The 13,017-nt window shown below is 44.3% G+C and overlaps 1 protein-coding gene across 1 annotated transcript in view; it reads right to left on the bottom strand.

The window, feature by feature from the left end:
* Positions 1 to 649: 649 nt before the first annotated feature.
* The window catches only part of tln2b (talin 2b), a 144,930-nt gene continuing 132,562 nt past the window's right edge, over positions 650 to 13,017 (bottom strand). The window contains exons 53-57 of the mRNA XM_036954991.2: positions 11,631 to 11,756; positions 11,480 to 11,542; positions 11,155 to 11,337; positions 10,927 to 11,052; positions 650 to 3,526 (exon numbers count right to left, since the gene is read on the bottom strand). Coding sequence (XP_036810886.2) covers positions 3,398 to 3,526; positions 10,927 to 11,052; positions 11,155 to 11,337; positions 11,480 to 11,542; positions 11,631 to 11,756 — 627 coding nt within the window. The 3' untranslated portion in view covers positions 650 to 3,397. The remainder of the gene's footprint in view (positions 3,527 to 10,926; positions 11,053 to 11,154; positions 11,338 to 11,479; positions 11,543 to 11,630; positions 11,757 to 13,017) is intronic.

Genomic DNA, 13,017 nt, shown 5'->3' with positions numbered 1-13,017 from the left:
TGTTCATTAGGCTGACTATGTGTATCGCACTGCTGGGCACCTCTGCTCTGACCATCTTTCATACAGTCTGTCCTGGGGAGCCCAGGGCAGGGCACTGAGAGGAGGACTGGCATGTGAGCTCCAGACTTACTGGAAGATTTGTCACCTGAGGAGAATGTGCTCACTGCCAACGTAAGGTCTACTCGACGTAAAACAGCTGATCAGAATTGCATGGCATCACTTTTAACATCAGAGGACTTATACAGACAACATTATAGAAATGGTAATCCATTTGAATCTATTGGGAATCTGATCAACTGAACTGAAAGTACAAACATCTACAATGGCAGTCAGTCTCTGCATGGTTCAGGGTCTGTTCTGTGAACCAGGGGAATACAGCACATACTGTATGACCATATTTGGCCGGCCTGAATTTGCACTCTCCATCCACTACAGCAAAACACCCAGTGTCTCTAAACACCCAGTGACCCCAATCTCTACATTGAAAAGACTAACAGTGACATCTACTGGAAAGAACGTTGGTGAGCTGATACAGCCTTTGCTTTGTTTCGCTATTCAATTTCCTTTAAGTACATTCATGATCCCTGTTCAAGAATGAATAATACATACAGTAAATTAAACACAATGACCACTAACAAACTGGGCCATGTTTGTTTCAAATTATTTATTTTCGGTGAATACAAAAAATACTTTTGTGACAAGATAAATATTAGACATACAGCATCAGTTAAACTGTTGAAATTAATTCAGTCTGTTAAAGAAAGCACAACACCTACATTTGAATAACAGCTAGTCGTTTTTCCTATTCCAGTTAACGCTTATAGACAAATTGCTTAGACAATGTACCTTATCTCAGGATAGTCGTTACATTTATCGATAAAGACTTAATTTATAGTGGTTTAACAATGAAACAAGGATGTTATTTAGTCCTATTTATAAGGATTATGTGCATGTTGAATGAATTTCAAGGCAGAGCAAGTTCTCATCTTTAAGAGTTCAATAACAACTTGCCACATGCTCATGGAATGCAGTGTAGCGTGTATTCATTTCTGTATATAGTCTAAAACCTAAAACGTATCCATGGATGCACTTTATATACCAGCATGGTTTACGGCAGCCAGATGGGCTACCAGCCAAGGCAATACATTGTGTTATGGCATAGGACTAAGTGATAGTTAATGAGAGAGAGTTTGGGTTAGACGAGATACATGTTCATATCCAGAAGGACAAGCCTTTAGATGTTGTTACAGCGGGATTTCAATTAAGGCACTGGTACACAATGCAGACCACAGACTGACAATGAGGGACTGAGCTGTTGGAGTGGATACAATACTAATGACCTTATACTACACCAATACTGGAATAACATAAATTAACTATTTTCCTACTCAGGGCTAGAGCCAGGACGATACCAGTATCGCAATATTGTTTTCCATTACAAAAATGAAAAACACGAAGCAGACCAAACTCTTTGGTCCTTTAAAAGCCTGCTATAGCTTGGAAAATATATACATGTGACTATGGATGACAACATCATGATGTTTCATTCCAACATTAGGGATGTTTTTCTAAACAAGTTAAATCCGCTTTGTGTTTTGTTTCCTTTACACGATACTAACGAGTATTGCAATACTGGTATCGTCCCGGCCCTAGTCAGGACTGTATGTGGTTTCATCACTAATACATTTGACAGGAGCGTTAGTAGTAATCCTGAATGGTTGGACAGGCATTGCTTGCTCTCCTCAGTGCATAAGGTTATACCAGTCATCTCAGTGCCATTCTACACCACATCCTACAGTTTCTTACATGTTTAAGAGGGGAAAAGCCATACACAGCTGCATACACAATTCCAATCAGTGCTGCTCTCTTGTTAGTCTGACACAGTATAATGAGTGGTAATGTGTTGCTATGATTAGAGGAACAATAAGAACATGAACATGAGGACAAGCTCACCTCCCAACCTCAATGGAATCTGAGTATAAACCAAACACCACCAGCTGAACAGGCAACGGACAGACAGAGCATAGCTTTGCTGTTGCGTGCGTATGGCTACTGTCAATTAGACTGGAATTAAAACACAAAGGCAAGAAAGAGAGAACAAATATGAGAAAGAATGTAAACAGAGCCTCCTCCTGCAGGCAGCAGGAAAACCAAAAAGAGTGTGAGAGAGCTTGGGGGAGAGAATACCAGTCTGACAAAAAGATTGCACATAGACTTCGAGATTTAACCCATTAACAGCCTTCTGCCGTGACTGCTCCCTGCTCCTGAAATATGAGTGACAGCCGAATGTCCAAACATGGGAGCCGAGGCAGGGATCTCCCTACTGACACACCAGGGATAATTATTACTTAGAGAAGTATTACTTTAAAAGGTATTACGATGCTGTAAGAGATGAACTAGTGTCTGCTGTTGGCTTTACTATCCACTCAAACTCACTCACTGACACTACGAATTTGGTGTGAAGCTGAAGTTCTATTACATTAAATATAGTACATAAAATCAAAACGTTTAATTATTCAACAGCAATTCCAAAGATCACATTCATATACTAACATATTACAAATGCCCAATCCTAAGCTAAACTATTGGTTAGTGGCTTTATTGATATGTACAGATCTTAATTTGACCCTGCTTCTCACAGCAGGAAAATAATCCTGCAGCAACAGGACATTTTAATTATTGTGTGGATTATAATTAAAGGGCATTTTTGTAGGGGTTGATACATTATTCATTAGGGCAAATCAAGTCTAAAATTTTAAGTGGAAATTACAACATTTAGAAGCCTTTTTAAACCTTGAATGCACTACAATTTGCATTTCTTACTGTAGAAAAATTACTGTGATCAAATTAAGATACCAGACCTGTCAAGTCATAATGGTGCATGCAGGCTAATGATTCAAATGATGCATCAGAGTACTGCAATACCTACAGTAGATCAACACTAATATGTTGTGTGAGGAACTGAAGCTATGGATCCCTGTGCCAGTTGGAGAGGGAGCTATCCCTTTTTATGAGCTTTTACAGGTTTTAAAGTATTAATAGTATTTACCATTGTTGGATCCAGTAATGTTCATTTAACTGTGATGTCCTTATCGAGTATCCTACCATAAAATCAATAAGGGCATCTGTCTCAACTTTTAGATTGCAGGTCCTAACCCTGCTAATAAAGCACAGCTGTAGCCAGCTGGTCCTTATGTCATAATGTCAATATCATCCTCTGTGAAATGCACACGCACACACACACACACACACTAGTTCCACTCATGAAACAGTCCTGGCCCAAATACGTTATACACTCTACCCGTGTGCGAGAGAAACAGCAAATCGCTGGAGTAAGCTACATCTCTGTGTAACAATAGGTTCCAATCAGATGTCCATCTACTTTGCTCTTGACCAATCAGCTCTGATCCTCCCTTAGCTCAGTGGGCAGGAACTTGTACTGCTGCTGTCTGATCTGAGCTAGCTTCTTCCTGGCCTCCTCCAGCTCTCTCTCCTTCCTCAGCATCTCCTCCTGGGCTGCAATGATCTGAGGGGAGAAGGAAATGGTCAAATATATGCGTCAGGCTGCTCATCTCCAATCTGTCCTGTAACACACCGCCCCCTACAGGTTATAATATCACACACACACACACACACACACACACACACACTTCAGTGTTACACACACACACACACTTCAATGTTACACACACACACACACACACACACACTTCAGTGTTACACACACACACACACAAACTTCAGTGTTACACACACACACACACACACACTTCAGTGTTACACACACACACTTCAGTGTTACACACACACACACTTCAGTGTTACACACACACACACACATACACTTCAGTGTTACACACACACACTTCAGTGTTACACACACACACTTCAGTGTTACACACACACACTTCAGTGTTACACACATACACACATCAGTGTTACACACACACACACACACACACACACACTTCCGTGTTACACACACACACACTTCAGTGTTACACACACACACACACACTTCAGTGTTACACACACACACACACACACACTTCAGTGTTACACACACACACACACACACACACTTCAGTGTTACACACACACACACACACACACACACACACACACACACACACACACTTCAGTGTTACACACACACACACACTTCAGTGTTACACACACACACACACACACACACACACACACACACACACACACACACACACACTTCAGTGTTACACACACACACACACACACACACACACACACACTTCAGTGTTACACACACACACACTTCAGTGTTACACACACACACACTTCAGTGTTACACACACACACTTCAGTGCTACACACACACACACACACACTTCAGTGCTACACACACACACACACTTCAGTGCTACACACACACACACACTTCAGTGCTACACACACACACACTTCAGTGCTACACACACACACACACTTCAGTGCTACACACACACACACTTCAGTGCTACACACACACACACACTTCAGTGTTACACACACACACACACCAGTGTTACACACACACACACCAGTGTTACACACACACACACACACACACTTCAGTGCTACACGCACACACACACTTCAGTGCTACACACACACACACACACTTCAGTGTTACACACACACACACACACTTCAGAGCTACACACACACTTCAGTGTTACACACACACACACACACTTCAGTGCTACACACACACACACACACACACACACATACACACACACAATTCAGTGTTACACACACACACACACACACACACACACACTTCAGTGCTACACAAACACACACACACACACACACACACACACACACACACACACACACACACACACACACACACACACACACACACACACACACTTCAGTGTTACACACACACACTTCAGTGTTACACACACACACACACACACACACTTCAGTGTTACACACACACACAGACACACGTCAGTGTTATACACACACGTCAGTGTTACACACACACACACACACTTCAGTGTTACACACACACACAATTCAGTGTTACACACACACACACACACACACTTCAGTGTTACACACACACACACTTCAGTGTTACACACACACACCAGTGTTACACACACACACACCAGTGTCACACACACACACACACACTTCAGTGTTACACACACACACTTCCGTGTGACACACACACACACACACACACTTCCGTGTGACACACACACACACACTTCCGTGTTACACACACACACTTCCGTGTTACACACACACACTCTTCAGTGTTACTCACACACTTCAGTGTTACACACACACACCAGTGTTACACACACACACCAGTGTTACACACACACACACCCACTTCCGTGTTACACACACACACACACACTTCAGTGTTACACACACACACACAAACACGTCCGTGTTACACACACACACACACACACACACACTTCAGTGTTACACACACACACACACACACACTTCAGTGTTACACACACACACACACATACACTTCAGTGTTACACACACACACACACACACATACACTTCAGTGTTACACACACACACTTCAGTGTTACACACATACACTTCAGTGTTACACACACACACACACATCAGTGTTACACACACACACACACACACACACACTTCCGAGTTACACACACACACACACACACACACACTTCAGTGTTACACACACACACACACTTCAGTGTTACACACACACACACACACTTCAGTGTTACACACACACACACACACACACACACACACACACACACACACACACACACACACACACACACACACACACACACACACACACACTTCAGTGTTACAAATACACACACACACTTCAGTGTTACACACACACCCACACACACACTTCAGTGTTACACACACACACACACACACACTTCAGTGTTACACACACACACACACACACACACGTCAGTGTTACACACACACACACACACACACACGTCAGTGTTACACACACACACACACACACACACACACACTTCAGTGTTACACACACACACACACTTCAGTGCTACACACACACACACACTTCAGTGCTACACACACACACACTTCAGTGCTACACACACACACACTTCAGTGCTACACACACTTCAGTGCTACACACACACACACTTCAGTGCTACACACACACTTCAGTGCTACACACACACACTTCAGTGCTACACACACACACACACTTCAGTGCTACACACACACACACTTCAGTGTTACACACACACACACTTCAGTGTTACACACACACACACTTCAGTGTTACACACACACACCAGTGTTACACACACACACACACACACACACACACACACACACTTCAGTGCTACACACACACACACTTCAGTGCTACACACACACACACTTCAGTGCTACACACACACACACACACACACTTCAGTGTTACACACACACACACACTTCAGAACTTCAGAGCTACACACACAAACTTCAGAGCTACACACACACTTCACACACACACACACACTTCAGTGTTACACACACACACACACACACACACACACACACACACTTCAGTGCTACACACACACACACACACACACACACACAATTCAGTGTTACACACACACACACACACTTCAGTGTTACACACACACACTTCAGTGTTACACACACACACTTCAGTGCTACACACACACACACACACTTCAGTGTTACACACACACACACACACACACACTTCAGTGTTACACACACACACAGACACACGTCAGTGTTACACACACACGTCAGTGTTACACACACACACTTCCGTGTGACACACACACACACACACACACTTCCGTGTGACACACACACTTCCGTGTTACACACACACACACACACACTTGCGTGTTACACACACACACACACACACTTGCGTGTTACACACACACACACACTTCAGTGTTACACACACACACTTCAGTGTTATACACAGACACACACACAAACACGTCCGTGTTACACACACACACACACTTCCGTGTTACACACACACACTTCCGTGTTACACACACACACTTCCGTGTTACACACACACACACACCCACACACACACACACTTCCGTGTTACACACACTTACACACACACACACACACACACTTCCGTGTTACACACACACACACACTTCCGTGTTACACACACACACTTCAGTGTTACACACACACACACACTTCAGTGTTACACACACACACACACACACTTCAGTGCTACACACACACACACTTCAGTGCTACACACACACACACTTCAGTGCTACACACACACACACACTTCAGTGCTACACACACACACTCTTCAGTGCTACACACACACACACACACACACACACTTCAGTGTTACACACACACACACTTCAGTGTTACACACACACACACACACACACTTCAGTGTTACACACACACACACACACACACACACACACACACACACACACACTTCAGTGTTACACACACACACACTTCAGTGTTACACACACACACACACTTCAGTGTTACACACACACACACTTCAGTGATACACACACACACGCACTTCAGTGTACACACTTCAGTGTTACACACACTTCAGTGTTACACACACTTCAGTGTACACACTTCAGTGTTACACACACTTCAGTGTACACACTTCAGTGTTACACACACTTCAGTGTTACACACACTTCAGTGTTACACACACACTTCAGTGTTACACACACTTCAGTGTTACACACACACTTCAGTGTTACACACACTTCAGTGTTACACACACACACACACTTCAGTGTTACACACACACACACTTCAGTGTTACACACACACACACTTCAGTGTTACACACACACACACACACTTCAGTGTTACACACATACACACTTCAGTGTTACACACACACACTTCAGTGTTACACAAACACACACACTTCAGTGTTACACACACACACACACACACACACACTTCAGTGTTGCACACACTTCAGTGTTACACACACACTTCAGTGTTACACACACACTTCAGTGTTACACACACACTTCAGTGTTACACACACACACTTCAGTGTTACACACACACACTTCAGTGTTACACACACACACACACACTTCAGTGTCACATACACACACACACTTCAGTGTTACACACACACACCAGTGTTACACACACACACACACACACACACTTCAGTGTTACACACACACACACACTTCAGTGTTACACACACACACACACACTTCAGTGTTACACACACACACACACACACACACTTCAGTGTTACACACACACACACTTCAGTGCTACACACACACACACACTTCAGTGCTACACACACACACACTTCAGTGCTACACACACTTCAGTGCTACACACACACACACTTCAGTGCTACACACACACTTCAGTGCTACACACACACACTTCAGTGCTACACACACACACTTCAGTGCTACACACACTTCAGTGCTACACACACACACACTTCAGTGTTACACACACACACACTTCAGTGTTACACACACACACACTTCAGTGTTACACACACACACACCAGTGTTACACACACACACACACACACACACACACACACACACACACACACACACACACACACACACACACACTTCAGTGCTACACACACACACACTTCAGTGCTACACACACACACTTCAGTGCTACACACACACACACACACACACTTCAGTGTTACACACACACACACACTTCAGAACTTCAGAGCTACACACACAAACTTCAGAGCTACACACACACTTCAGTGTTACACACACACACACACACACACACACTTCAGTGCTACACACACACACACACACACACACAATTCAGTGTTACACACACACACACACACTTCAGTGTTACACACACACACTTCAGTGTTACACACACACACTTCAGTGCTACACACACACACACACTTCAGTGTTACACACACACACACACACACACACACACACTTCAGTGTTACACACACACACAGACACACGTCAGTGTTACACACACACACACACACACACTTCCGTGTGACACACACACTTCCGTGTTACACACACACACACACACACACTTGCGTGTTACACACACACACACACACACACTTGCGTGTTACACACACACACACACTTCAGTGTTACACACACACACTTCAGTGTTATACACAGACACACACACAAACACGTCCGTGTTACACACACACTTCCGTGTTACACACACACACTTCCGTGTTACACACACACACTTCCGTGTTACACACACACACTTCCGTGTTACACACACACACACACACACACACACACTTCCGTGTTACACACACACACACACACACACACACACACACTTCCGTGTTACACACACACACACTTCCGTGTTACACACACACTTCAGTGTTACACACACACACACACTTCAGTGTTACACACACACACACACTTCAGTGCTACACACACACACACTTCAGTGCTACACACACACACACTTCAGTGCTACACACACACACACACTTCAGTGCTACACACACACACTCTTCAGTGCTACACACACACACACACACACACACACTTCAGTGTTACACATACACACACTTCAGTGTTACACACACACACACACACACACACTTCAGTGTTACACACACACACACACACACACACACACTTCAGTGTTACACACACACACACACTTCAGTGTTACACACACACACACTTCAGTGTTACACACACACACACACACTTCAGTGTTACACACACACACACACTTCAGTGTTACACACACACACTTCAGTGTTACACACACACACTTCAGTGTTACACACACACACACTTCAGTGTTACACACACACACACACACACACACACTTCAGTGTTGCACACACTTCAGTGTTACACACACTTCAGTGTTACACACACACTTCAGTGTTACACACACACTTCAGTGTTACACACACACACTTCAGTGTTACACACACACACACACTTCAGTGTTACACACACACACACACTTCAGTGTCACACACACACACACACACTTCAGTGTCACACACACACACACACTTCAGTGTCACACACACACACACACTTCAGTGTCACACACACACACACACACACTTCAGTGTCACACACACACACTTCAGTGTCACACACACACACTTCAGTGTCACACACACACACACACACACACTTCAGTGTCACACACACACACACACACACACACACACACACACTTCAGTGTCACACACACACACACACTTCAGTGTCACACACACACACACACTTCAGTGTCACACACACACACTTCAGTGTCACACACACACACACTTCAGTGTCACACACACACACACACTTCAGTGTCACACACACACACACACACACACACACACACTTCAGTGTCACACACACACACACACTTCAGTGTCACACACACACACTTCAGTGTCACACACACACACACTTCAGTGTCACACACACACACACACACACACTTCAGTGTCACACACACACACACACACTTCAGTGTCACACACACACACTTCAGTGTGTCTCTCTCACACACACACACACACACACACACACACCACACACACACACACACGGGGTAGACATTCACTCTTCTACATTTGGTCATGGATGAAAAGGGAGTGGATAAGTAGTCTTCTGGGGCAGAATAACTCTTTGTGACTTGATCTTGAGGGAGCTGCAGATGCCTGCTCAACCACAGATTTGAAATGCAGCTGATGCGTGATTCAGCCACTGTAGTGGCCTACCTCAATTTCAGAACCATTTAGAGAGGAAAATGTTTGGATGTGAAAGCAACGTTAAAGCTGGGAACAGTTGAGGAGGTAGAGGTGGAAAATGCACAAAGTAACATTTCGAATCTAAACTGAAATCTCACCTGAGCAATGCCACCCACGAACTTGGTCTTGACCACCACACTGTGGTCATCAGCTTTATCAAAGGCAGCTTTCTGAGCCGCCTTCACCAGGTTGTCTGATGCCCGCTTGACCGCGTTCCCAGCAGCCTTATGGAGACAAGCCCTGCGGTTAATGCCATCTTAGTGTGTAGAGGTGAAGTCAGAGAGACAGCAGTGGAACCCAGTGGGTTGTGTTTAGTAGGATTATACCTGCAGTCTCCTCATGGCCTCGGAGTCCGGTTGAGCTTTGACCTTACAGGCCACTAGGAGCTGAGCTGTTGAGGCTGCCACCTGCTTGGCTGAAGAGATGAGCTTCTCCTCACTGGAGTGGCCCTGCACAGAGGCATTGGCCGCCTCACACAGGTTACTAGTAGCTGCCGCCACCATCCGAGCCTACAGGGAACAGCAACCATACATTAGGGTACTGCCTCAGACAGACAACTCAGTAGATATGAGGTTGATTCCCCATGCACAGTTTCACAGTAAAGTTTAGTCATAATAGTACATAAAAATATAAACAATGATGGGAACTCACAGCAGATACGAGACCCTGAGACCACTGGCCATCATCCACAGCATTGGCAAGAATGGATCCTACCTGGAGAGTAGAGTGAGAGAGATACAGTACTGTTTTTTTGCTGAGGTTACATTCAGACACTGATTATTCTAAAACAGTTGTAGCTGACCTTGCCCTGTGCCACCAACTCTCTCTGGGCTACAGAAGCAGACTTCACCAGGGCACTGGTGGCTGCAGCAATGGATTTAGCTGCCTCCAGGATCTGCTCCTCAAAGTCCAGAGTCTCATCTGCTTGCTGAAAGCAAAACCCATAGAGAATGATAGTGGCCTCTAGTGGCCAAAAGGCTGTGTTAGTATGGGCAGCGCTCTTGAGGGCTTCCACCATTTTAATGTAGTCAACTCGGTGGGACTTCCAACTTCATTGGTTGATCCCTCCTGGTGACCCTGATCACAATACCAGATTAAAATCAGTGAACTAGGTCTGGGCCAGACCAGGTCATCAGGAGGGATCAGCCAATAGTAAAGAAGAAAATTGACTATTTCAGAATGGAAATGCCCATGCTGTCACAGACGCTATAATGGCACAAATACAAATATGAGTTCTCTCTTTATCTCTATGGCAAAACCACACATTTAACAATGGAAATGCACTTAGGGCGACATCTTGTGGAAATAAGACAAAACAACAAACTCCATTGGTTGTTTTATGGTGCTATGTTGAGTAACCGGCCAATCACATCCACCAACACATTTCATAATGGGGAATCCTTCCAACAGATCTTCAAATACTGTTTGCTGTTGGAAAATCCAAACCAAACACTTTGCAAGATTCATACAGTAGAGAAACACCCATTCTAAAAGGATAATGAATTACGTTGGAATTACAAATAATGTTATTCCTGTCTCAGTAGACTACACCAGTCAGTGACCATAGATCATGCCAGCAGAACCAACACACAAGGGACACGTGGCTGGAGACAGGGCGGGACACTGTAGGAATATGTTTGATATATAGTTGGACTGAATAACAACCTAATATATCAAACATATCAGACAGAGGCCTGCAGAGAAGGCTTCCAGGTCTACAACTCAAGAGAATGGAGGGAGAGTGAAGCATGCTGGGGAGGGGAGAAGGGGCACAGAGAGGGAAGGATGAAAGGAGGGAGCAGAAGGTGAACAGCAGGGGTTGTAGATAATCAGTAAGACAGTACCTCATCATGGTTTAGATGTTTTATATGGTGTCCCTTTCACACGGTGTACTGTGGGCCTGATATTTTGAGGTCTAAGTAAATCTACACCTTGCATGATATAGTAGTACACATACTGTATACTGTAGCTGGTAAGAATGATTGTTTCATAATAGAAAAAAAGATCTCAAAATCTTTGTCCCGCCTCTCTCTGCCTTGTGGAAGCAGAAAGTATGCACCATTTTTAACAGATCACTAGAGGGCAGACAGACACTGCCATCCTAAAGAAGCCAACCACCCTACACCTCCATCTTATAAACACTGGGCCCTGCTGAAATCTGAACCTGAAGGCCATCAGGAAGTTTCTAA

Source organism: Oncorhynchus mykiss, chromosome 2 (genome assembly GCF_057628025.1).
Source record: "Oncorhynchus mykiss isolate SJ-2025 chromosome 2, ASM5762802v1, whole genome shotgun sequence".
Taxonomy (NCBI): domain Eukaryota; kingdom Metazoa; phylum Chordata; class Actinopteri; order Salmoniformes; family Salmonidae; genus Oncorhynchus; species Oncorhynchus mykiss.
This window is presented reverse-complemented; position numbering and strand designations above follow the sequence as displayed.